The sequence below is a fragment of the Mchenga conophoros genome, linkage group LG7 (genome assembly GCF_057382185.1).
Source record: "Mchenga conophoros isolate Kocher_MC1m ecotype Shallow Benthic linkage group LG7, M_conophoros_male_GT1.1, whole genome shotgun sequence".
NCBI classification, from domain to species: Eukaryota; Metazoa; Chordata; class Actinopteri; order Cichliformes; family Cichlidae; genus Mchenga; species Mchenga conophoros.
Window position 1 is genome coordinate 29,848,235 of NC_140532.1, and position 27,845 is coordinate 29,876,079.

General features: G+C 43.2%; 2 protein-coding genes across 4 annotated transcripts in view; both read right to left on the reverse strand.

The window, feature by feature from the left end:
• On the reverse strand, window positions 1–27,176 carry LOC146570369 (NACHT, LRR and PYD domains-containing protein 3-like). 3 transcript variants are annotated; one of them, XM_085278789.1, is made up of 7 exons: window positions 27,049–27,176; window positions 14,053–14,335; window positions 11,889–13,698; window positions 11,627–11,800; window positions 10,309–10,482; window positions 9,982–10,137; window positions 1–1,726 (listed from the first exon to the last, which is right to left on the reverse strand). In XM_085278789.1, exons 2-7 carry the CDS (start codon window positions 14,324–14,326, stop codon window positions 475–477), a joined length of 3,840 nt encoding a protein of 1,279 aa, XP_085134915.1. In that variant the 5' UTR covers window positions 14,327–14,335; window positions 27,049–27,176; the 3' UTR covers window positions 1–474. The 3 variants fall into 3 exon arrangements, with proteins under 3 accessions (XP_085134915.1, XP_085134916.1, XP_085134912.1); XM_085278790.1 differs by lacking the exon at window positions 27,049–27,176 and adding an exon at window positions 23,193–23,425; XM_085278786.1 differs by lacking the exon at window positions 27,049–27,176 and having other exon boundaries at window positions 14,053–14,745.
• Window positions 1–27,845, reverse strand: part of LOC146570363 (scavenger receptor cysteine-rich type 1 protein M130-like) — a 214,491-nt gene that overhangs the window by 114,679 nt on the left and 71,967 nt on the right. The gene's annotated exons all lie outside the window — the stretch shown is intronic.

Genomic DNA, 27,845 nt, shown 5'->3' on the forward strand with positions numbered 1-27,845 from the left:
TTCGTGTAAAATTATAGCTGCTGTATCATTTAAATTTGGGATACTTTTTGACGTTTTGATTCGGACAGGGGGAACAAATTGCGGCAGGATCAGCTCAGATCGTGCTCCCAACGCAGGGGAAACCAATTCTGCAGGGGAGACCTACCTTGGCACTTGTGCAGGTGAAGCCAAAGGGAAGATGCTTCACCGTATTTTCTAGTCTTTGGCTTGGAAGAAAGTTGGTTTGGAAACATACTTGGCAATGCTTCATCTCTTGCTTTGCGTTTGTGTGTGAGCCCTGTCAAAAACCTGTCAATTACGCTATCATTGTCCAAGCGTTCTTTTTTTTTTTTTTTTTTTTTTCATACCGCCCCACCCGCCCCTGCAATGGCTCTGCACTCACCCCTAGGGGGCGGGCCTCACACTTTGGGAACCTCTGTGTTAAGGTATTAAAAAATATCACACTGTTAAAAAACAAATGAATGTGAACCTTCTTCAGTCCATTTTTAAATATTTTCCCAGCTGCTGTTTGAACCGCAGAGCTGCTCTGGTTCCTTCATCCACTCTGCTTCTCATCTCCTCCAGTTTCTGGACCTTCTCTGTGTTTCCTTTCTCCTTCATCTTCTCAATCAGGAAGTCCAAGTGGACAATGGAAGATGCTGAATCAGCTTTCAGAGCTTGCTCATCCAGTTTGACAACAAGTTTGTAGGACTCATTTAATAACTGTGACTCATCTGCTGTCTGTTGGATAATTTCCTTTTCAGGGTTTCCCAAAAGATTCTCTATTCTTTTCCTATAATTTTTATTTTTCTTCAGACCTTCTGGAAACTGTTTCAGTTCAGTCAGGCCACATCTATCTTTCAGATTTTGGATGCAGGTCGTCAGTCTGATTCGTTCATTCAGAACTTCCACAGATATCATCAGTCTTTGAGCTGTACCTTTTTCCAGAAAGGCTGTGAACTCTCTCATTCCTCTCTCTGTTACTGTCCATGCAAATTCCAAACTAATTTCGTTTTCCTCTGTTCGCTCTTCATGCTGGCAGCTATTAAACAGGAAGTGAACAGGCTGATTCTTCTCATTTTTGGCACATTTAATGTTTGCTGCTTCAAGAGCTCGAAAAGCATTTTTAGGACGTCTTCCATCTGAGTGTGTGATCAGAGCTACAACATTTTTCTCCATGTTTTCTCCAAACAGAGACATCACTGAATCAAAGACATTTATCGCTCGGTCACTCAGTCGATAATCTGACATTTTCATCACCAATCCCAGTGCATGAACTTCATGAACTCCATTCTCTGATCCAAACAAGTCCAATAATTGCTGACTGATGATGTCATGTTTAATCCCTCTGGTGTCTCCATATCCAGGAGTATCGATGATGGTCAGAGAGTAGGGAAGAGTTTTATCTTCAAAACCAAAGATCTCGTACACGATCACATCTAATGTCTGACTTTCTGCCTGACTTTTCTTCTCCTCCTCTACGATCTGAAACCAGACTTCATCCTCCCACTTCACTCCCATGCTGTAGTTAAACAGAGAGTTGATCAGAGTAGATTTTCCTGCTTCTGTTTCACCTACAAGTAAGATGGTTTTATTTGGCTTGTTTGGATTTTTTTCACCAACAGTCATTCTTGTCAGAGTTCCAAACTTCTGTTTTTTTGTTCTCAGCTGGTAAACAGCAGGAGGTCCTGAACGGGTCAGATCACTGTTGGAGATGATGTCCTTGTACTTTGAGATGTTACTTGTCCTGCATAAAAAGCAGAGTTTCAATCAGAAGTTACAATCGAAGTACAATGTTTTTGAGTAGTCATGTCTGTGCCTCTATTATCTGTATTACTTGCAGGATTTTAAGGCACCTGTATTTCAGTACTGTGTCAAATTACAGCTGCTGTTAGTGATGTGTCGGTCGCGAACGAAACAGCTCTTAGAGTCGGCTCTTTGAAGTGAACGACACGAGCCAGCTCCTTATTGGGAGCCGTGGGGTTTTTTTTTTCTTTCTTTCTCTCACCCTCTCTCTCGCGCTTTTTCACTTCACTCCTCACGCGAGCCTTGTGCTTGCGCTGAGCAGAGGGGGGAGGGGCGGTAGTTAAACTCGCAGTAGCACAGGAACAGAGCGGCAGGGAAAGAGAGAGAAAAAGAGCCAGGGACAACAACAAGGGACAAATCGTCACATTAGAAAGGTATGGTAACAGTGTTGCCAACTTAGCGACTTTGTCGCTATATTTTTCAGACTCCTTTAGTGACTGCGGTAATGCAGTCATCTAGCCATCACAATTTGCCTTTTTGTTAAACCCGCTCAAACCCTAACACTTGCTCATTTTTCCTGCTTCTAACATCAGATTTGAAAAGGAAATTTTCACTTGCTCTACTAACAGTAGTGATGGGATTTCCGGCTCTTTTAAGAGAACCGGCTCTTTCGGCTCAGCTCACTAAAAAGAGCCGGCTCTTCAGGTTGTTTTGTTGCTTTAATTAATTTATTATTAACAATAATATAAAATTATGCACAAAAGGAATTACTAATGGAAATAAAAAAGTGGTTTTATTTATATATGTTTATATATAAATATAGGCGGTGCCCCCTAGAGACAAAGCACGTTCAAACTCCAAAACACATTTCTAGCGTTAACTGAACTTCCAAAACAGAGCTACCTAGATCACTTAAATTACACAATTGAAAGCATATGTGTATTGTTTGTGTATTTATACACAAGCACTCATATATATTCAAATAATTAAAAGAAAAATGTTCATTTAGAAGGAGTCCTATCGGGCTTGGTTAGCCTGTGGAACTACGGAGGCAGCTGACAAGGTATCGACAGGCCAAGCGGAATGCGGCTCGGGCAGTGGCTGAAGCAAAAACTCGGGTGTGGGAGGCCATGGAAAAAGACTTTCGGACTGCCTCGAAGAGATTCTGGCAAACCGTCAGGCGTCTCAGGAGGGGAAAGCGGTGCTCTACCTTCACTGTGTATAGTGCTGGCGGAGCGCTGCTGACTTTGACTGAGAAAATTGTCATGCGGTGGAAGGAATACTTCGAGGACCTCCTTAATCCCACTGACACGTCTTCCGAGGACAAAGCAGAGTCTGGGGATGAGGGGAATGACCTGCCAATTTCTGGAGGCGAGGTCACTGAGGCAGTTAAACAACTCCTTGGTGGCAGAGCCCCTGGTGTTGATGCGGTCCGCCCCGAGTTCCTGAAGGCTCTGGACGTTGTAGGGCTGTCCTGGTTGACATGCCTCTACACTGTAATCCCAAAAGTTATTTGCATTCAAATGGTTTAGCTATAATCACTGATGGTAATTAATTCTCTTTGTAAAACTAAAATCATATAACTGTGTCAGACAGAACTCATTGGTGGAAGCTTTTTGCACTTAACCTATATTGTTTTGCATGTGATGCACTAAAATGAATACATTTAACATGGTCCTTTCTATTTTAAGTTTATTCTAATAAATAGTTTAAGTTCAATTTTTTATAAGAGAATAAGTTTTAAACTCAACACTCAAATAATAAAAGTAAATTTGATGTTTACTGATCATGTTTAGTTGAAAGCACTTTCACTATTTTTAAGTTTTTGTTGCCCCTCCCATATTTTTCCCGGCACTGGAACCGAAGAGACGTCTGGACTTGTTTGTCGGGAAAAATTAAGACAAGTCGTTTTTGGTGGTTTTGCCTGGGATTGGACATGTTTGTTTCAGTCTACAGTCGATAGGGAGTACTTTTCCTCAAACCTCCACGCAAACTGGTGAGTTAAATCTTTCTATTTCAACTTTAAGCAAAAATAATTGCATGTTACATTACGCAAATGTGCACGCTAATTCAATCTACAGTGAACCCTCGTTTACCGCGGGGGTTACGTCCCAAAAACAACCCGCAATAAGTGAAATCCGCAAAGTAGTGAAAAGTATTTATTATAAATGTTTTAAGGCTGTAACCCTCACAGCCTTAACCCCTGCTCATGTGTAATGGTTCTAGCATCTTCCTCGTCCATCCAAACCGTGTTCAGGGTTAGCCCGGGTCCGGACTCCGGCCCCGGTCAGAGGAGGAGGACCAGAGCACGGCCGGGCACCTCCAGCCGTTCACACGGACAAATAAACCTGTCATTATTCTCTGCACAACCGCGCTCTGACGCTCAGCCCCTCGCTGAGGCTCGAGGGGCTGAACACCGCTCCTCTGCACCTCGACGGCCTCTCGTAAAGTTTACTTTACTAACATGTGCGCCGCTGCAGCGCCATACAGAGCTGAGCAGTGTCTCGTCCTCGGCCCTCGCTGCTCCGTGCGGTACATCGGTACATGTTCTACAGAGAGCGAAATGAGAATGTACAACTGGAGTGGACCAGAGTAGAAGAGTGAACCAGTGGATGGTGTTAGATGAAGCTCTTCATCTTTATGAAAGAAAAATTACAAAAATATCCTCCTTCCAGGTTAAGCCTAGGTCGCAACCTGCTGTACAGGCTCCTGCAGCCAATCTACAAAAACCCATTCTCTTGACGGGTTGCTGCCTTATCAACATTGAAGAATGGGTCAAATGCAGAGGACAAACTTCATTATACAGTTGTATAATGACAATAAGCCTTACAGATTCCCCAAATTTTCCTGTTTTTTTATTTTATTTGAACAATTAACTTGTACTTAAATAATAAACAACATTTATAGAAATACAATACTTTGACCTTTTATACTTGTGTTACTCTCCACCAACAGGTTAACTCACAGTTTTTTCCCCCCCTCTGTAGAATGCTGCTGATGGTGACCTTGAAATCCCAATAGGAATCATCTTCAATGGTGAAAACGGAAGTCCAGAGCAAGAACTGAACCCCTCCCAGCTGGGGATCCTTCTAGAGGGAAATGTGGTAATGGATTCCATCTGCAGTCTTCCTTTGGCAATGTGTCTCCTGTTTGGACTGACTTATGCACTCTACTTGGAGTACCCAAAGTGCATGAAGAATACATTCCTGTTTATCCAGCAGATTATGCTGAATCTGGGACGAAACGATCCTCCTCCAAAACTCCAAAGGCTAAAAAATGAGCTTTCAATGTGTGCATAGATACATTGAATGTTCACTCTTCATTGAGCAGCTTTTTCTCAAGTTCAGGAAGTCATTATTGTGTTTGTAATTGTCTTTTTTTGTTTTTAGTGGATGGCAAAACCAGGGCTTAAAGGAGTAGTTCACTGATTTTACATATGTTCTTACCTTAGCTTTGAAGAGTTGATGCATACCTGTCTTGTCTTTGTGCGAGAGAAAGGCTCTCCCATATATTCCAACTACCTCCACTTTTTGCTCCTTTTAGAAGCTACCGAGCTCCTCCACGTTTTCCCTATTTATGTAAAATTACATGAAAAGTTACACTAAGTTTAGTTTCACTAAATTTAACGTATAGATTTTTTAAGCCGATAAAAAGGGGCACTATATTACAAGTGCGCAGTAACCCTAGTGCACTCTGGAGCATAGACTGAGTTCCTGGGGGGATGAAGAAGTGCTCCTACAGTGTTATTACACCTTGTAATATAGTACCCCTTCTTATCGGCTTAGAAAATCCACACGTTAAATTTAGTTAAACTAAACTTGGAGAGTGTCACTTTTCATGTAATTTTACATAAATAGGGAAAACGTGGAGGAGCTCGGTAGCTTCTAAAAGGAGCAAAAAGTGGAGGTATTTGGAATATATGGGAGAGGCTTTGCTCCATTTGCATGACTGAGGGCACGCACAAAGACAAGACTGGTACACATCAACTCGTCAAAGCTAAGGTAAGAACATATCTTATTATGTAAAATCAGTGAACTATTCCTTTAATTTCATTGTCTCGCTGGGGCCATTCTTTATTCCATAGTTTTTATTTTTCCAAGTTAAAATATTTGTGAAAATAAGTTTTACTGTTACAACTTGTTACCCAGAGTGTTGCACCAAAGTTCTTTACTTGTGATACACAGTTTTATCTGTTTAAAAGGATTGTTTTAAAGAAAATGTTTTATTGGAAGTCCAATTGTGCAAACAAAAAACTTACTGTTCAAAAAAAACTACCTCAGAGACCACAAATAAATTCTTGTCAAAAAGTGGCTAGGAACAACTGAAATATTGTGTTTGTTTCTGAAAGAAATGTCTTCTTAGAAGCGCCATGTGTAAAAATTGGAATACTGTTCAAAGGAAAACAAAAGTCTTGTTTTGTTATAAATAAAGTAAAAAAAAAAAACACTTTAGTGGTCTTTGGTTTTGAGTGTGTTTGCCTTGACATATTAAGTTTTAGTAATAATAATACATTTAATTAAAAGACGCTTTTAATACGCAAAAAAGTGAGTTTTGTAATATTAGCACCACTTAAACAATTTAGTTTTTTCTATTAGTATTAAGTTAACTGTACTTAAACAAATTATTTTTGAAATATTGAATACTTAAACACTTTATGTAGCGATGACTCAATATAGTAAATTGTGACAATTTTACTTTTAAGTTTACTTGACTAAATCAGTTAATTTTTTGTTTTGGGTTGATTACTCAAATCATTTGAAGGGAATCGGTTTCCTCAAACGATTTAAGTGTATTGAACTTATCCGGGTTTACAGTGTACAATGTTGCGTGGAGATCAGGGGCAGTACCCCTGGACTGGCAGACTGGGGTGGTGGTCCCCATCTTTAAGAAGGGGGACCGGAGGGTGTGTTCCAACTACAGGGGGATCACACTCCTCAGCCTCCCTGGGAAAGTCTATGCCAGGGTGCTGGAAAGGAGAGTTCGTCTGCTAGTCAAACCTCGGATACTGGAGGAACAATGCGGTTTTCGTCCTGGTCGCGGAACATTGGACCAGCTCTTTATCCTCTCAAGGATACTTGAGGGTGCATGGGAGTTTGCCCAACCAGTCTACATGTGTTTTGTGGACTTGGAGAAGGCATTCGACCATGTCCCTCAGGGTGTCCTGTGGGAGGTGCTGCGGGAGTATGGGGTGTCTGGCCCATCACTACGGGCCATTCAATCCCTATACAACCATTGCAAGAGCTTGGTTCGCATTGCCAGCAATAAGTCGGACTCGTTCCCAGTGGGTGATGGGCTCCGCCAGGGCTGCCCTTTGTCACCGATTCTGTTCATAATTTTTATGGACAGGATTTCTAGGCGCAGCCAAGTGGCGGAGGGCTTTCACTTCAGTGGCCTCAGAATCTCATCTCTGCTTTTTGCAGATGATGTGGTTCTGTTGGTAGTGACCGAAAGAACAAGATCGCGGATACAAGCGGCGGAAATGAGCTTCCTCCAAAGGGTGACTGGCCTCTCCCTTAGAGATAGGGTGAGAAGTTCAGCCATCCGGGAGGGGCTCAGAGTAGAGCCGCTGCTCCTCCACATCGAAAGGAGCCAGGTGGTCCGGGCATCTGACAAGGATGCCTCCTGGGCGCCTCCTGGGTGAGGTGTTCCGGGCATGTTCCACCGGGAGGAGGCCTCGGGGCAGACCCAGGACACACCGGAGAGATTATATCTCTCAGCTGGCCTGAGAACGCCTTGGTGTCCCCCCGGATAAGCTGGAGGAGATGGCTGGGGAGAGGGAGGTCTGGGCTTCTCTGCTTAGGCTGCTGCCCCCGCGACCCGGCCCCGGAAAAAGCGGATGAAGATGGATGGATGGACGTTCATTTACCTGTTCCTACCACACACCAAACCTGGTCGTTGGTACTTTCTGGCTTGTGTAGCCCATAGGTAACAAAAGCTCAACACTGCCCCTAGCATCCTGGAGCACTTCTGTTATCTTTTGTACGTGTTTTGGAGTTTGTACGTCCTTCGGGGCTTGTATGTGCTTCGGAGTTTGTATGTGCTATGGAGTTTGTACATGCTATGGAGTTTTTACGTGTTTTGGAGTTTTTACGTGCTTTGGAGTTTTTATGTGCTTTGGGGTTTGTACGTGCTTTGGGGTTTGTACGTGCTTTGGGGTTTGTACATGCTTTGGGGTTTGTACATGATTTGGGGTTTGTACGTGTTTTGGAGTTCGTATGTGTTTTGGAGTTTGTACGTCCTTTGTCTGTAGGGGCCACTGTAAATGTACTTTATTTAATCACTCCACATAAAATGTAATAAATAAATCATATAATACAAAAACCAACTATTCACATTTCAACTTTTAACTATTTACATTTTCATCTTTTTCCTTTTAAACAAATTTAAACTGAAACAACACAAAACACTGCAAACCACAACACAATTAAATATAAATTAAAATATGAAAACGAAAAGAAGATGCATATTCTCTGTCATAAGGGCCTGCATGAATAAACTTTCTGAATCCTTTATCATCCACAGCTGAAAATAGTTGTGGATGATTACTATACCTTTCTAATGTGACGTTGTTGTCCCTGGCTTTCTTTCTCTCTCTTTCCCTCCCACTCTGTTTCTGTGCTACTGCCAGTGTAACTACTGCCCCCCCCGCCGCCGCCCTCTTCCCAGCGTAAAGCACAAGGCTCACGTGCGAGTGAAGCAGAAAAAAAGTGCGAGAGAGAGGGTGAGAGAAAGAAAGGAAAAAAAAAAACCCATGGCTCCCAATAAGGAGCCGGCTCACGTCGTTCATTTCAAAGAGCCAGCTCTAAGAGCTGTTTCGTTCGTGACCGACACATCACTAACTAACAGGTGCGATGATAAAGTGATAATGTTATTAATTTCACCTGTCAGTGGCCACGATGTTAACTTTTGATAAGTGTACACTGACTTTATAAAACACTGGAAATTAAACTCTAAAAGCTAAATACTTGATAAACTAAATCTTACTTCATGTAAGGTGGTCACATGACAAATTTCACACAGAAATGTGGAAGGTCTTTTTTATCAGAGCAAGAAACAGTGCCTGAGGGTGTTTAGAAGTCTCTGCTGGCACTGTGACTGAAACTCCCTAGGTGTATCAACCCTCTGGGGTCGACGGATGCGCCGGCGCATCAAAATCACATGACCAATTTAAGACGACACAGCTACAAGATGAAGTGACTCAGAGTCTCCATTTGAACTTGGGTCGAAAGCTATATACCAGTTTTTGAATTGTGTCGATGGGCCACGTAACACCAGAGTTATGATAAAAAATACACGCACCGTTTTTTCCTGAACAAAACAGTGGTGTTTACAGTGGGAAGAACGGCGTTTTCTATGGACAGCGCTAGCAAACACTCTCTGATTGCGAGTGAAAAAGGAGAAAGAAAAAACACCCCTTCCCTATTGGTGTTACAGTTTACCATGTCAGCCAATCAAAAAAATGAAATGGCAACATGTGGCACTTGGTTGTCTAGGGAGAAGGGGAAGTTTTAGGAGTGACACCCGCGACTGAAAGTGGGCGAGCGAAAGAAAGAGAGAGCGAGTTTTCATATGTGAGACATTAGTGACGTTTAGCGTGTTTGGAGGCTATAGTTAGTGTGTTGTGTAGTTATTGTTTTGTATTGTGTGTCAGTTATACTGCTGAATTTCACATTTTCTCCAAAAAAAGCCATAAAAGGCAGATTCCAGTGTAAACGCTGTTACTGAACACAAACTATTTTTTTTTGGACTGGCACAAATAATTTGTGTGCCTTCTTATTTGATGCAGAACACCTGATTGTTCTGTAAATAGTTTTAAATGGTCATATAAAAAACGCCTGAAGCTTTGGCTGAATTTTTAGGTAAATAGTACCATATAACTTTGTTGTTTGCAAAACTTGTGCATAATTTTTAGAAATGTACAATTTCTATTTGCATTTCAAGTTATGAAAATGATTCGTTAAACATGTTTGTGGGTTTTACAGTAAAAAATATACCTTTTTTCTACTCGGATTTTTAATTTTTTGTCTGAATTTAGATCAATTGTGCTAATATAGTATGTCAAAATGAAAAAATAACTCGTATTTCAGATATTTGAGGTTGTGCTGAAAATAATGATACCAAACAAGGCAAGATAAACATCTTTTAAAGGTGAAATATAGAGGTAAAATCAAAAGTAGTCAAAAACGGCCAATTCTACCCTGGAACCCATAGGGTTAATTGAGAATGCAGAAACATTCAACAGATGTGTAATCTCACCAGACAATGGTCTTTGTAGAGCTTTCATGCAGGTTTTTTCCTGACAGCCACAGCTTGTTGTTACTCAGGTCCAGCTCTTTCAGACTACATGACTGGGAGCGGAGAACTGAGAACAGATCATTACAGCTTCTCTCTGATAGGTTACAGTTACTCAGCCTTAAACAGAGCAGCAGATATAACAACACATTACAATCCATTTATGAAATATTTGTGGTAAACAATCAGTAACATTTACTTGCCGTACATGTTGCCATAGTGCCATATGTTCTAATGCTAATAATCTAATGTAGCAGTGTTAAACTTCTGATTAAACAGCTGAATCCTGACCTCAGAGTTTCCAGTTTACAGTGTGGATTCTTCAATCCAGCTGAGAGAAGCTTCATGCCTGAATCCTGGAGCTTATTGTTACTCAGGTCCAACTCTCTTAGATTGCAGGACTTGGAGCTGAGAAGGGAACATAGGGGTTCACAGCTTCTCTCTGACAGATTACAGCAATTCAGCCTTTAAAACAGAAACAGAAGGAATGTAAAAAAGAAACAAAAAACAACTCATCGCACACACACTCACTCATGTAGCCAACTGAGGAACTAAACAAAAATTTCACACAGATGTTAATGATACTCTTGATACAGATGGAATGTAAATGTAATATGAGTAAAAGCAGAAAGCAATATTTTCCAAATCATTTACTGATTAAATTAAATTAAAAAATAATAAGACAACATATCAAATATTGGATCCAGGACATGTTATTATTTTTTGAAGTCTGGTATTGTGTTCCAGTTATGAAGCATGTGTACTTAAACATTTAAAATTTCTTTGCTGAACCTTCTGTCAGTAACTGTTGGCCTCCTCCTGAATCCTTCAAAGTGTATTTGGAATGTATGATTAATCAGATTTGTCAGTATGTTTAAAAAAAAAAAAAACTGTAGTCAGATTTGAAAGTGCTGTGATCTGGAGATGTGTAGAGCAATAAAAATTATTTAACCCTGAGCTCAGCCTCACAGGATCATGCTTTCAACCTACATACCACTCTCAGTGCATGAGTATCACCATGTGGTGATAGTACCCTATAATTTAAAGAGTGACTTTGGTCAGCTGCTAATGTTGATTTTGCTGATGCAAGGTAGACTGAAATGAACAGACTACAGACTGTTGATGATTTATGCAAGTATGTGTTTACATTTCTTTCATTAGTTGTCAAAAATAGCTAATATCATAGCTATGTTATGATATTATGATATCATAGCTATATATGTAACATTATAGTAATTGTGCTTACTCTGCTTATGGTTTACCTGGCAAACGCATATGTCAAGAGGCAGTAATAAGATAAATGAACCAGTTAGTTCAAAACCCCTCTGTATAGGAGCTACCGTGTTGATGATTTTTATATATTTCCATTCCCATTTAGTGCCTATATGTTTTGGAATTTGCATGTATTTGCATACAAGTAATAATGTGTTGAATATGCCTTGTTGTTTTTCTGACATTTGCCAGGACTTTCTGATTCCTGATTGGTTTGGAAGTTGTTCTATTGAAGTGTGCCAAGAGTAAATGTGCTGCTAAGAAAATTATTCATCTCACGCTTGCTGCTTCTCTTAGTTAAGAGAGCATTAGTACCATATAACTTGGTCTGACAAACCTGACAGTTTGCAGTTTACAGTGTGGATTATTGAGTACTGCAGAAATCAGCTTCACTCCTGAATCGTGCCGTTTGTTGTTACTAAGGTCCAGCTCACTCACACTGCAGAACTGGGAGCTGAGAAGTGAACACAAAGCTTCATAGCTCCTCTCTGAGAGGTTACAGCAACTGAACCTGAAGTGAAAAAAGAAAAACTGTAAAAGTGATATTGTTTTCTTTGGATAAAGGGGCACAACAATTCAATACATTTCCTTGCACTTACAGAGCTTTGTTAGATGCTTCAACCACTGGCAGCAGACCTAGAAAAGCCTTTTCTGAACCAGAGTATTCCTTCAGGTCAAACACAGTCAGATCTTTTTGGGATGACAATATGATGAAGACCAGAGCTGACCACTGAGCTGGAGAAAGGTCATCTAAGACTGTACCCGATCTCAGGAATTGCTGGATCTCCTCCACTGGAGAACCATCCTTCAGCTCATTCAGACAGAGGAACAGGCTGATTCTTCTCTCAGGAGATGGATTTTCTCTGACATTCTTTTTCACAAGTTCTACTATTAGCTTAATGGTCTGTGAGCTACTTCTTGTTTGCAGCAGGTCTTGTAATAGAGGTTTGTTGGTCTGCTGTGAAAGGCCCAGGAGGAAGCGAAGGAACAAGTCCAGATGTCCATCCAGACTCTTTATGGCTTTGTCAACAGTTTTACTGTAGATTTCTGGTATATGTGTTTGGCTGAAAACATTTCCAGATCTCTTCAAACAAGTCTGTGATTGAGCCAAATTGTCTTCAGTGATAATATCTGAGACCACAAACAGAGCAGCCAAAAACTCCACTACACTCTGATGGACAAAGCTGAACACTTTTTTCCTGCCCTTCTTCAGCTGATGATCCTCTTTAAAGAACCAGAAGAATGCATTTGAAAGCTTTAAGGGTTCTGTGAAAGTGCTTTCATCCTCTGTTAGTTCTTCACTGAAGATCAGGCAGCTTTTCTCCAGCTGGTTAAAAGCCAGTTTTCCAATCATTTTAATGCACTCAAGGCTTTTTTCTGGGCCATATTTTTGCTTCAAATTTCTGATCTGAACATTCAGGAACTCTGTGTAAACCTCAGTCAGGGTCTCCGGCAGATCTCCTCTCTCTTTGCTCTTCAATACCTCCTGCAAAACTGTAGCAGTGCTCCAGCAGTAGACCGGGATGTGGCACATGAAGTGGAGGCTTGGTGATGACTTGATGTGAGAGATGATTCTGCTGGCCTTCTCCTCATCTCTGAATCTCTTCCTGAAGTACTCCTCCCTCTGTAGCTCCGTAAACCCTCGGACCTCAGTTACCATATCAATAAAATCAACAGAGATTGCTTCTCCAGGCCATGTGGTCATCCAGATACGAGCGGAGGGAAGCAGGCAACCTGTGATGAGGTTTGTCAGCAGCACATCCACTGAGGTGGACTTGGTCACATCGACAGGTAGTTTTTCTGTGGCAGTGAAGTTCAGCTGAGGGCAACTCTCATTCAGTCCATCCAACACAAACAGAAGTTTGTATTCACTCTTTTCAAAGTCTGAGTTTCCTGATGTCTGCAGTGTTGTGAAGATGCTGTTAAGCTCCTCCTCTTTGATGTGCACACTTTCAGGGATACACATGTGGATGAGTTTGGCAAAGCTGTACTCTTTGTCCTTTTGCAAATTCAACTCATTAAACATGAAGGGAAATAACAGATCTACATCCTGATTGGTTCTTTTTTCAGCCCAATCCAAAACAAACTTGTGCACCAGGAAGGTTTTACCACTTCCTGCTTCCCCAGCAGTCAGCACAGTTCTTATATTCTTTTTAATGCCAGAAGGATGTATGAAGATGTTGCTAATTTCAGTTCCTGCAGGCCTTCCAGAGGCCATTTCAATCTGCCTGAAGTGACTGGTGGTGTGTGTTTCTCCTCCAGCTGTGATGTACAGATCAGTGTAGATGTCATCCAGGTTCTTTTCATCTTTCTTTGATGTCCATCCTTCTTGTTTGCACATAAACCTGACCTGAAGATTTGACTGAAGTTGTTCTTTGTAACGTGTTATGGGCCGTGGAGACTTCACATCTGTATGACATGAACGTGTAAAGAACAAAGTTTTAAACTTCCATTCCACGCAGACTTAATAAGTAAAAATCGTTGTGTTTTATTTAAATAAATCTGTCACTGCCAGTTTCAGTAACATAGCATATTTCATTATGTGTAAATCAATGTGTCTACCAAAAGATAAAAAAAAAACATTTTAAAAAACTGAGGGTCTACAGTCTCTTAAGGCGATTAAAAAGTTAACATATACACATAAATCCACTCTTTGCATTTTCAGATTGAAGTTATCTGCCTGTCACCTGCAAAATCAGCCGTAAAGACCAGTCTGATCCTGAGTGATAACCAGACGACATGTGTGGTTCTCCAGCAGTTTACCTTGTGCTGTTGTGCTGATGGTTGATAATCGCTCTGTCAGATCATTTCTGCTGATCTTTGTTAAAGTTTTCTTCACCACCTCCAAAGACTGCTGATTGTAGGTCTGTACTATCTTATCTACTGTTTCTGTCCTCTTTACATTCTCCAGATGACTCTTTGGGATAAATGGGAGGCCATCCAGGTTGTGTGGCTGCTCCAAATACCACTTGAAGTCACTGAATTCTTCATCTCCCAACTCTTCCAGTGTCCTCAAAAGCAGCTCTTTACTGGTCATTGTTTCCTCCTGAACAAAGATTATTAAAAAAAAAAAAACAAAAACAGTTTCACTCATATGTAGGATCACTTTTAAACCTGCAGTTTTCTGCATGTATCCTAAACTGCTGTTTTATAAAAAAAAAAACCAAAAACAATAAATACTTGAAAACTGGAAGAAACCATGTGTTTGTAAATAAGCTATTAAATTAGAACATTTATGATGCCTATAAAAAGCATATCGCTCCCCTTGGACAGAGTTAAAGTCAAAATATATACAGCAGGTTACACTGTACAGTGAAATTCAGAAATGTTGCCAGTCACCTTTTAACACACAAAAATATTATAAAAATTCTAATAAAATAACAATTAAGAAATTTACAACAGAAAGTGCAAGAAATAAATGTGACAAAAACAAAATGAGTGAGTTACAGTGAGCACTATTTCTACCACTAGATGTCTATCGATTGCAGATTACAGTAAATTTGAGTTCTGCTTTTTTACCCCTACCAATTAAAGCATGGTACTAATACTGTTTGTCGCAAAAACACACAAACAAATAAATAAACAAAAACATTTAGGAATAAATAAGGACAAAATTGATACAATCTACTAAATATTTTGTGGTAAATGTTTCAGACTGGATCCGCTGGATCCTTTGTCATAAGTATTTCTATAACAATGATGCTGAGTTGTTCAGAGTTGGCTGAACTTTTCTGTCGGTAAGCACTCCAGTTAGCTAGTGTTAGTGAAACTGTCTATGAAATGTTATTGTTGGACTCGGACACTTTGTGAATAAACTGTCATACGATGTGACAGGTGACATAATGTCAGCCTATAACCACAGACAGCTACTCACAATAACTAACTGTGACAATATCAGGAATAAATAAGTATTTTTATGCAATTTTTGTGTTAGAGCCCTGACTTCAGTGCAGGAGGCTTGAGGCAAGGCTTTCCATGGTCGAGCAGCCACATCCAAGTTTAATATGCAACTTGTCAAATGCATCGGTGTAAAGCTCACCACCACTGGACAGGACTGAGTTTGGTGTGGAAGAACTTGACTGGTCTGCACAGAGTCCTGACCTCATTCCAACAGAACACCTTTGGGATGAATTAGAGAGGAGACTGTGAGCCAGGGCTTCTCATTCAACATTAGTGTCTGTCCTCATTAATGTGCTTCAAAAATTCCCATAAACACACCTAAACCTTCTGGAAAACCTTCCCAGAAGAGTTATAGCTGCAAAGGGTGAGACGGCATCATATTGGATTTTATGGATTAAGAATGGGATACCTTTCAAGTTATATACATCTGAAGATGGACGAGTGAATACTTTTGGCAATATAGTGTATGTTGTCAGTCTCTAGCCACAAACATAAAACATGAGTACAGAACAGCAATGTCCATCTCAAAAAGATGTGATTAGCATCTGGATATCCTCCTCACCTTAAGCCTCATCTCCTGAACTGGGCATAAAAATGCTGATTTATTCCCAATACTGTCGTAGGTACTTATTGCCAGCAGATTAGACATGCAACCCTCTCATTTCTGGACAGCTGACAACATGCCAGCTAAATAATAACAGCTGTTTATAACCCATAATTATGCTAGCTAACATATATAGCTCAAATAGCCTAAAACTCAAAATTTCCCTTTGATAATCAGTTTAATTATATTCTCACATCATGTGAGAGTTTATTTGCTACATGTTTAAATCCAACAAAGCTAGATATATTAAGTAACTTAAAAAAAATGTTATTTGAATGAAACTCCAAAAGATTTCATGACTGGACTAAGCACACAAATTTTCAAGATCCTAGCAACACCCCTGTCTTAAAGACATCAAGGCCTGAATAAACTAAATTGACCTTAGGACTCTCAGGAATATGGTGACTAATTAGATGCTTTCTCTGGGTGGCATTAACTTGGCCTCCAGTAACACTGAGGAATCTTGAAGTCATTTCTGACCAGGACGTTTTTAAAATTCTTCCTGCACAGTGTGTCTTAAACACTCAGGCCCCATCTTATCTTAAAGATTTTACTGTACTTTATTATCCTAACAGAACACTTCACTCTCAGACTGCAGGCTTACTTGTTGTTTCTAGAGTATTTAAATGTAGAATGGGAGGTAGAGTCTTCAGTTTTCAGGCCCCTCTTCTGTGGAACCAACTCCCAGTTTGGATTCAAGAGAAAGACACTATTGTGGAGGTAAACACAGACGGCACGAGAGCTCTCGATAAACATTGCTCATTTATTACTCATCACCACAGAACTGAACACTTTCCCTCCAAAACACAGCAACAACACTTCCTGAGAACTGGGTGTGAGTGGAGCCCTCCAGTGGTCCACCACACATGCCCCCCCCCGAACACCCAGTAGGGTCATCCCCTAGTCCAGAACCCTTGCTTTAATTAAACGTCCAGAACGGCTGAACCGGGGAGGTGGAGAGCTGGCGGAGGGGAAACGAGCCTGAGGGCCAGGCTGGCACAGGCGGTCAGGAAAAACTGAAGATAGCTCGGGCCCCGCCAGGTGGGGGGCGCTCCCAGAGGAAGAAGCATGGTTGTCCAGTCCAGTGGAAGGCGAGCGGCCACGGCGGGGGGCCTGAGCCGGCACCACCTGGTCATCCAGAAGCACATGTGCTGGTTTAAGTCTGTCAATAGAAACAGCCGACCCCCAAAATCCAAAAGGAAATGCTTCCGGCCCGGTTGAATAACCCGAAAGGGGCCGTCATACAGTGGACGCAGCGGAGGCCTATAAGCGTCATGCCTGACAAAAACAAACTGCGAAGAGTCCAATGACCTTGGAACAAAGGTGTCAGGCACACAATGGTGCACTGGGCCAGGAAGAGAAAACGAGTCTCTTGGGGGACAGAGAGACAGCACAGAGGGAGCGAAGCACGGGGGTGGGCTCTCAGGCAAGAATTCCCCGGGGACCTGGAGGGGCTGACCAAGGACAAGTTCAGCCGGGGAAACCCCAAGGTCTTCTTTAACCGCGCAGCGCAACCCCAGTAAAACCCATGGAAGGCGGTCAACCCAGTTGCCATCTGTGAGAGAAGCACGGAACGCAGCCTTAAGCGACCGGTGGAAACATTCGCACATCCCGTTGGCCTGCGGGTGGTACGCAGTGGTGCGGTGGACCTTGACCCCCAGGCCGTCAGCCATGGCAGACCAAAGCTCGGAAACGAACTGGGGGCCCCTGTCTGAGGTAATGTTGGCGGGGGGACCGAAACGCGAAACCCACGTTGACAAAAATGCCCTGGCCACTGCTGCTGCTGTAGTGGACGCCAGAGGCACTGCCTCAGGCCAGCGGGTTGTGTGGTCCACTACAGTCAAAAGGTGCGTGAAACCTTGTGACTGCGGCAGAGGACCAACCAGATCCACATGCACATGATCAAAACGCCTCACTGGAACGCGGAAGGATTCGAGGGGCGCCTGTGTGTGCCTATGGATCTTAGCGCGTTGGCATGGGATGCACGCGGCTGCCCAGTCTTTCACCGATTTACGAAGGCCCGGCCAAACGAACCTAGAGCTGACCAGCTTGACCGATGCCCGGACGCCTGGATGAGAGAGGGCGTGTACGGAGTCGAAAACGCGACGACGCCACGAAAGGGGAACTACAGGGCGTGGACGGCTGGTGGAAACATCGCAAAGCAGGCTAGGCCCGCCGTTCCACACGGGTCTGTCCTCCAGTACAAGGCCCGTTTGCGCAGACCGAAGGGCAAGGACGTCCGGGTCGGCCTGTTGGTCAGCGGCCATAGCCTCAAAGTCTATGCCAACATAAACAGGAGAAACCAGCACGCGGGATAGACAGTCAGGACTTACCAGCCACGTGCTGAATGTCAGTTGTGAACTCGGAAATGGCTGCCAACTGGCGCTGCTGACGCCCGCTCCACGGATCAGAGACCTTGGACATCGCGAATGTCAAAGGTTTATGATCGACGTACGCGGTGAAGCTCCGACCCTCGAGAAAAAAACAAAAATGCCGTGTGGCGAGGTGTAGGGCCAGCAACTCCCTGTCAAAAACGCTATATTTGCGCTCACTGTCTCTAAGCGTGCGACTAAAAAAAGCGAGCGGTTGCCAGACACCGGAGACCCGCTGTTCTAACACTGCGCCCACTGCCACGTCCGACACGTCGGAGGTCAACGCAATCTCCGCCGACGGAAACGGGTGGGCCAGCGGGGCCAGCAGGGCGGCGTTTGCCAGCGCGGTCTTGGCCCCAGAAAATGCCTGGATGCGTTCAGGGAGCCAATCAATCGGGTCCTTAGCTGTTTTACCCTTCAAGGCAGCATAGAGAGGCTGCAGCAGGTGCGCAGCTCTTGGGAGAAAGCGGTTGTAGAAATTGACCATCCCCAAGAACTCCTGCAGCGCTTTAATGGACGCAGGACGCGGAAAAGCCGAAACGGCCTGGACCTTGTCTGGCAACGGAACCACACCGTCAGCGGAAATGCGGTGGCCCAAGAAATCCAGAACCGGCAAGCCGAACTGGCACTTGGAGGGGTTGACGATCAGGCCGTGTGCCGCCAAGCGCTGGAAAACCTGATGCAGATGGGACGCGTGCTGACTCTCAGAGCAGCTGGCCACCAATATATCGTCAAGGTACACGAAGACGAAAGGCAGCCCGCGCAAAACAGAGTCCATCAACCGCTGAAAAGTCTGGGCGGCGCCTTTCAGGCCGAACGGCATGCGCAAAAATTCAAACAGGCCGAAAGGGGTAATAACGGCAGTTTTGGGGACGTCTTCGGCGCGCACGGCAACCTGGTGATACCCCCGCACCAAGTCAATTTTAGAAAAAATCTAGGTGCCGGCGAGGTGGGCGGAAAAATCCTGGATGTGGGGAATGGGGTAACGGTCATTCTCCGTGACATTATTCAAACGGCGAAAATCCCCACACGGCCGCCACCGACCGTCTGACTTGGGCACCATGTGTAGCGGAGAAGCCCAGGCACTATTCGAGCGCTGCACTATGCCGAGGCGCTCCATTGCGGCAAACTCTTCCCGAGCGACGGAGAGTTTCGCGGGGTTGAGGCGGCGCGCGCGTGCGAACACCGGGGGACCGACCGTCGGAATATAATGTTCAACCCTGTGCTTCGTTGCCGTGTTCGAGAAATTAGGAACAGTCAGTGAAGGGAACTCCAAGAGCAAACGCTGAAAAACATTCCCTGAAGTCACTAAATTAGCCCGATTCAGGGGCTCGATGGCGCGAGTGAAACAGGGCATTGAAGAAAAAGACAGTGCATCGATTAAGCGTCTGTTAGCGACATCGACCAGCAGGCCATGGGCACAAAGAAAATCAGCGCCCAAAATAGGTACAGAGCTAGCGGCAACAACAAAGGTCCATTGGAAATCCCGGCCATGAAAACAAACAGTCACGAACCTTTCCCCGAACGTTGCGATGGGAGAGCCATTAGCCGCAATAAGCTGCGGTCCGCAGCCCGCTGCTAAACTGTCGGCTCCGGACGGGGGAAGGAGGCTCTTCTGGGAGCCGGAGTCGACCAGGAAACATCTCCCAGAGCGCGAGTCTTCTATGAAGAGCAGTTTTTCTTTGTCACCAGCAGTCGCCAGCAGTCGCCAGCAGTCGCGGCCGCTACGGCGTGCTGGCGGGGTCCATGTCCCAGGGTCGGAAAAGCGCAAGGCGGCAGGCAGCGGCGCTCTCCGGTGCCAAAACGCTGATGGTAGAAACAGAGCTCCCGTCCTTGGTGTCGCTGTGCCGCGACCTTTGCCGTCAGCGAAGGATCGGGTACGTCGTGGCAGGTCACTGGGGAAGTGGAAGGCGCCGCCGGCGAGGCTGGAACTAGGTCGTGATCGTGGAAAGTGCGGGTAGCCAGGAGAATACGATCCGCGTCCTCAGCCAGGGAGCGATAATCCTTCGTGCCCAGAAGCGGAGAGTTGGCGAGGCCGGCTCTCACGGCCGCCGGCAGCTGTCGGAGGAAGATGTGGGCGAAGAGGAATCCCCCGTCGTCCGGTCCGAGAAAGGATAGCATGTGCTCCATCAGTTCGAGAGCCGTACCGCCACCCAGGCCTGAGAGGGAGAGGAGCTTCTCGGCTCGCTCTGCGTCGGTGAGGGCATAGCGCCGAAGAAGCAGCTCCTTAAGGGCGGCGTACTTCCCTCGGGTGGGTGGGTCCCGGAGGAGAGTCAACGCATGACGGGTGGCTAGCGGGTCGAAAGAAGCCACCACATGGTGATATTTCGTGTCGTCAGCCGAGATGCTACAAAGGGCGAACTGAGCCTCCACGTGCACGAACCACGACGGGGGATCGTGAAGCCAAAAGTCCGGCAGCTCGAGCGCCACAGCAAACGTAGCTGCAGCCGGAGGCAGAGGGCTGGCGGCTGCTGATGCATCCAGAGCGGAGTCAGCGCCACCATCGGACTGCAGCATGTTCGAGTCAGGGGTCACCAATGTGGAGGTAAACACAGACGACACGAGAGCTCTCGATAAACACTGCTCGTTTATTACTCATCACCACAGAACTGAACACTTTCCCTCCAAAACACAGCAACAACACTTCCTGAGAACTGGGTGTGAGTGGAGCCCTCCAGTGGTCCACCACACTATCTCTACTTTTGAGATTAGGCTTAAAACTTTCTTTTTTGATAAAACGTATACTTAGAGCTGAATTATGTAAAGCTGAACCAAAACGTAGTTATGCTTGTATAGGTTCAGGCTTCTCATGATGCATTCACCACTTCCCCTCCATTCCCTTCTTTTCCATCCTGATGTGTTTACATGCCACCACTGAACATCCTTGAATTTTGTCTTCTCTCTCCTAGAGAGAGAATAATGTCCCCTCTGTCTATTTGGGGGCAACTGGTAGGTGCAGTGTGTTCGATGGCAGTCACAGATGGATGCTGTTCACACATTTAATGGGCTGCTTATGATAATGCAGTATATCCAGGCACATGCAGAGGGGGGAGTGGAAGGGGTTGATCACCTGCCCCTTTCCTGATGGGTGCCCCAAGTGCCCTTTTCTTGAGGTAAATGTTTATTTATTTATTTTATTTTATTTTTTAAAGTGTGTGTGCGTGTGGAGTCCTGCCTGTGCCCCTCAACAATAATATTTAACTATTAATCACATTTTGCTAAATAAAAGGATCTGGCGTCCATCAGTCACATGACTGCCATTAACTAATGATCGCCCTTGACGCCAGAGCGCACTGGTTACGTACCAGGAAAGAGCTCTCAAAGAGTACGCACATTTTTTGCCGTCTGGGCGGTGCAGAGCTGTCGGAGAAACAGTTAGTTGGGAGACGCAGACTGATGCAACAAAAACCAGTAAGTAGGGTGTACAGCATACACTGTAGTCTATAGCACACAAGAGTGGTAAGCTGGCTTGTGGCAAATGATGAACTGAAACAAATGAGCGTGCTGTGTGTGTAACAGTGCGACAAATATTACCTGTCCTTTAAGTAACTGCACAAGTAGTGCTGGTCATAGCTGCTAGCTAACTGGGTAAGGGTGTCATGGGTCTGTAGCGCTGTCCACTGTTTTAGGGAAGATATTTAGTTTTAAAGTAACTTACAGGGCATTTCCTTGCTTTTCTGGAGGGCTTATATTTCATTAAAAATATTTAATATGCATATCCACATAATTATGGATTTATTTATTATTTAAACACTGTATTTTAAAGAAAATACATTAAGAAATAGATTATATTAGATTTATATTTCAAATAGGACAATATGCTTATTTTACAGCAGCAACAATACTGTATCTCTACAATTTAAACATTTAATAAGCTTTCTGCCTGCACAGAGTGGATAGTCAAACAAATTGAATCATCATAAATACTTTTATGTATTACTTTTGTTTTATGTATATAGATTTGTTGTTTTTATTATTACTCATGATATAACATTGTCCACATATGTACTGTAAGGACAATGTGTCCAGACTTGTCCTTAGAGGACATGTTTAGCAGCTGTGTGAGGCTGCTAAAGGCAGTGGATCCCTCACCAGCTGGAATAAAAAAAGTACAGGTAGCAATAACATATGTAATAGTTTTTGCATTGCAGAGTTATTCCAGTATAAAAAACAATAATAAACACAATTGCAATGTTTTGGTTCTACAACATTTTCTATCATTACTTTCTTGTGGATTAAATGGAAGAGTTTTTAAGTGTGGATAATTAAATAATAGATGGATGCAATAGCAAATTGTGCCTTTTTCTCAGATTCACGGCGAGTGGAGAGTGATAGCTGAGATGAGGAGATGGAGGAAGAGAGGCAAAGAGTGATTCACAGGAGGAGCCTAGTTTATTTCTCACAGTTTTGTTGCCTTGTGGTTCCAAGCGCTGTCACCAATTTTTGCATTTTATTATTATTTCATAACACTTGTTTAATCAGTGACCATTTCTCCCGTGGACTTTTTACAGTCTACAGTCTCAAATCAACACAGCCCTGCCTTCCAGCACTATCAGCAGCAGGAACAGCAGCAACACGTCAACAGCAACATTGTACCCCATCGGGTAAAACATAGGCTACGTTTGCTTTGCATTGTCCCCTTGAAACTTGTCTGCACACTTCTCTGTGTGAGTTCTTATGTCCAGCACAGGTTTATACCTGTCACACACGGTGGACTACAATCACTTTATGAGATTACTTAAGTTTCAGTCATTATGCTCCTACTTCATCACCTTCACCCTGAGCTGCTCTTTCACTCTGTCCTCTGCAACAGGATGTGAGGATTTCTTAATGCTGCTTCACTTAAAAAGAAACAAAATGCTTTGCAGCGAAGTTTCAGTTTGAATTTTGATTTGATGTTTCATATTAATGATTTCACTTCCACACTGCCACAGCTCTGCCCGGCTATCATAGAAAATGTAGTTTAATACATATGAATTAAAGATTTAGTGTTCAGATCCAAGCTAGAGATAGGACGTTTCACTTACAGTTCAGTTAATGTCCATCACAGCAGCAGGCGCCCTGCATCAGGATAAACCCAGTGAGGCTCCTGCACAGGTACACAGGTGTTTTAGGTAATCGCAGCTTTTTCTCTGTTTTTTGGTTAACTGAGAATAAGATGGTCGACACTGACGTTTCAACACTCAGCAGAACTTCCGAAGGGCGGACGTTTCGAAACACAGCTCAGAAGTGTGGTTCAAAACACGATGGTCACATGACCGTGTGCCTATGGACAGTGGTCACATGTCCGTGGTTTCAAACATAAAAAACATGCAGAAAGTTTGAGTTTGAGTTTTGAGGGGTTTTTCTGCTATATGGGCAGAAACTGAAGGATTATTCCTGCTCATTCACACACACATCCTCATATACAGGAGATTTATTTCTAACTGTTCTCAGTTTTACTCTCTCTGACACCTCAGTGTAAGCACACCCTCAGACTGTAGCAGTAATAAATTAATATTATTATTATTATAAAGAGTAAAGCTAAAAAAAGTTTCATCCTCTGCTGAGGAATGTGTTTACTCAGGTTGATTAGATATCTGTCAGTATGAAATGGGCGGATGTGATTGGTCATAATTAACCCAGATGGGGGCGTTAAAACGAAAACACATCGAGTCTTTTATTGAAGTCTTTATTATTGAGTTAATTGAAATTTAAAAACAAAAACAAAAAAACGAATGGCAGCTTTTTTGTTTAACAACGTGTAAAACAAACGTCATGACCGTGAAGTCCGTGAGACATTCGGGATTTGAGTTTGTTTATTCAGCGCTTCGAAAACCTGAAAAGCTGTGAGGTCATCACCACAAAAACAGCAGCTTTTTTCTCACATTATTATTTCATGTATAAACTGAGTTACTAAACAGCTGAAAACCTCATTCATGTTATTTTTGCCGAGGTTCGCTGTTCACAGTTAGTCTTTAATAATCTGAACATTTTTCTTTCTTGATTTCTGCTGAACATGTCAATCATACCTGATACTGTACAATATAAAGCGCCTTGAGGCGACTGTTGTTGTGATTTGGCGCTATATAAATAAAATTGAATTGAATTGATACCGTCATATAATAAATACTCCTGTTTAGAATTATGCAGGGTTTATTTTTTTGAATCATTGTTTTAAAGAATGACATTTTCATGACCTGACAACAGCAAAGGCTGTCCAAAATTTGAAGGCTGCTCCAAATGCGGCCCACAAATGCGTCCTCCTTTTCCCCAGATTTGAAGGAGGGGTCTGGCGTATCCTTTGTGGCCCACCCTATCACAGGATTCATTGCGAATCGAAGGCTGAAGAATGTTTTGGGGGAAAATGGCAGACAGTCTAAGCGGTCCAAAAATAAACTTCTAAATATAAGTACTGGGTTTTTATGTCACTAAAAATATCCAGTAGAACAGATGTTAGTATAATGAAGAATCTTTGAGTAGGCCAGTTCCTTCAAAGGATGCAGCCCCTGAACTCGGACAGTTCCACACGTCACATCATTGACGTAAATGCGTTTTAAATCGCTGAAAGCAGAAATTCAGCCAACGTGAAGATGATCAGAAACTTTTTTTGAAGTCATTGTTTGAAGGCTTTTGATTGGCCAGCATTTCTTTGTGGTTAGGGTTATATAGCTAGCTTTTTTGGCCTGCTCTTCACAGCACTTCAAATCATTTTGGGTTTTTATGTGTGTGCTTTCATGTGCACAGTGATATAAGTAACCCTGCTTAAAAAAAAAAGACTGAAATCTCTTTGCAGGTGAACACGTGGACAGTCTGACTGATCCACTTTGTTTAAACTCTCCAACAGCTCCAGCAGCTCAAAGTGAAGCACGAAACTGTGATCCTGACACAGAGCCCACAGACTCCAGGTTAATTCTCAGCGCCCTGTTTTCAGTCTTTAGATCTTTGCACGATAACAGATTCAAAACCATCCTTCTTTTCATTCACCCTGTCTGTTTTCATTTTATTCATTTCTTATTTTATTATTTTTATCATCAACATCCTTTTAAACGTTTTGATGAACGAAGATGCAGAGTCAGGAAGTTTTTTTAAAAGGTTTAAAAACGTAGGAGGAAGTTCTCTGCTCCATCCACTCTTCCTCACTCTTGATTCCATTTTCTGAAAGTCCTTTGAAGTGAATGTTTTCCACTGTGTTGCAGTCTGCTGACATCAAGGTCAAATGGTGGAGAGTCCCAGATGTCCCAGTACGACACCAACTCTCTGCCATCTATAATCCAGTTTTGAGATCCCTTCCCAGATGCCTTAACGCCCACTCACATCCTGGGCCATCTGACCTCAGGAATTCGCATGATAAGGTGGGGCCAGGTTTCACAATGAGCTCACCCGAAACTCTGGCTGATTGGGACCCACACCCAGTTTCACACCTTGGCTCAGGCGATTAGAGGATCATCAGGGGGTCCTTTTGTCCCTCTGTGGGGGGATACTCCCACTAGGTTTATATCTGGGACTCTCCACCATTTGACCTTAGAACTGAAGAAGCTTCTCGGATGAGAGGTGAAACGTCTTCAAGCAACTTAAAGAAGTCCAGACGCTTTTCTTTGCAAGCTCCTTTGACAATGTGTTATTATTTTCTAACAAAGGAAATGTGCTGATTGATATGGTCTGATATGGCCACGGACCGGTTTATGCTCGACAATATTTTCATGGACCGGCCTTTAAGGTGTCGCGGATAAATACAACAAAATAAAACTAGTACCGGTACCGAAAAAAAAGATTTATTCATAACACACGTGAAAAGACCCAGGAAAACCGAGTTAACGATAAAAACGATAACAAAATAACGCTGAAAACCGATAAAAACCCTGAAAACCATACATTTCACACCTGAGCCTCAACTCTCGCGGCCCGGTACCAAACGACTCACGGACCGGTACCTGTCCGGGGGTTGGGGACCACTGTCTTAAAGAAACGACAGCAGCGCCTTCAATGCTGCACACAAACAGAGCAACAGCGCCCCCTGCTGCAGAACCCAGAACTCCCACTCTGAGCTTTGACTTCTCCAGGCAACCTTCTTTTAGTATTTAGAGAATTCAAACACACACTTCAGAGTCACTTTACTAAGTCAGAAACCTTCCTAACCAAATCTACTGAATCCATTCTCAAATCCATCCAGCTAATTCAGCGTGTGCACATCTTTTTTAATACAGCAGTGAATATACACATGACTGCTGAGAGGGCACCATGCTGACTCAGCCTTAATGGATCCAAATGCAACAAAAGCTGTAAGAAATAAATTGTGAAAATAAATGTCAGTAGTCTGCAGACTTTTGGCAGCATGTGACTGTGTAAATCTGCTGAAGATTAAATGGAATAAAACTGAATGACTAAAGTAAGCTACAGTTTGTCAGGATGAGGTCGTGGACGAAAGAAGGAGGACCCAAACGCTGGACTCACAGGTAGGTGAAGATTGGTGTTTTATTGTCAACGGAGTGAACAAACAGAACAGAAGTAGGAAACGGCTGGCCGGCTGGACGACTGACTGAATGGATGAATGAAAGACTGACTGACAACTGACCGGCTGACCTGACGGAACTGAACAGAGGACAACCTAACGGCGGCGAGAACAACATCACAATAACATCAATGACAAGACATTGGACTGGTTGAACTGAGGGACATAAATACACAGGCTGATTGATGAGAGATTAGAACCTGGTGAGTACACAGCTGAACATAATGAACTAATGATAAACGGGAAGAGGACGGAACATAATGCACATGGACCAAGGCTAACACAATAAAACAGGAAGTGGAACAGGCAGAAGATAAACAGTGAACGTGAACTGAAAATACTGGGTCACCGACCCAGGAACCCTGACACAGTTCTTCAGAGTTTGTACTTACATGTAGTATTTGAGTAAAGACACTTTCAGGATGCTCTGCTGGTTCTGGATGAAGGTTTGTTCCCGGCTCTGTGCTGGAATATTTAAGTGAAGCTGATCGTTTTACCTGTTTGTGTTTGCTTCATTCACACTTACGTGTAAAGACGTGATATGAATCCGGCCCAAGGTCCGCTCCGCCTTCTTGAAGGTGGGACAGCTCAAAGTTCAGCTGAACACGCTCCTCCTTAAATGAGATGGTCTAATCTGAGCTGCAGGTTCATAGTCCACTTGAAAAAAGCCCAACACTGAAACACTCATTTCATTTTTAAACCTTCTAAGGTTTTTATTCTAACACATCGTTGGTTAGACAGCAGATAAATGCTTTCAGTCTTCACTCAGGAACATTTTACTTGATTGTAATATTTTAATTTAACTAATAAAAGATTTAATAAAAGAAGGAAGTAGCTTTATTAGTCAGTGAAAACTGAAGCCTTAGACTGCTATTCATTGTAAAGTCCAGCAGGGGACGACTCCTCCGGTTTTCTAAAGAAGCTTTATTGTACAAAAGCCCAAGAAAACATGATCCTGCTGCTCACTGTGAAGTCAGTAAACCCTCTCCTGGTGAATTTATTCTCTGAGATGCTTATTTTGAGTCTTATTGGATCAAACATGAAGTTGTACATTTTGGTCCCATTAGAGGCTCAGAAAGCACGTCACCGTTTTTACATCTGCTGATTTAATTACTGACTTGATGACTGAATGAAGGTTTGTTCTTGTTCATGTCTCTTAATGTGTGAATGACTGAAGTGCAAACATGCA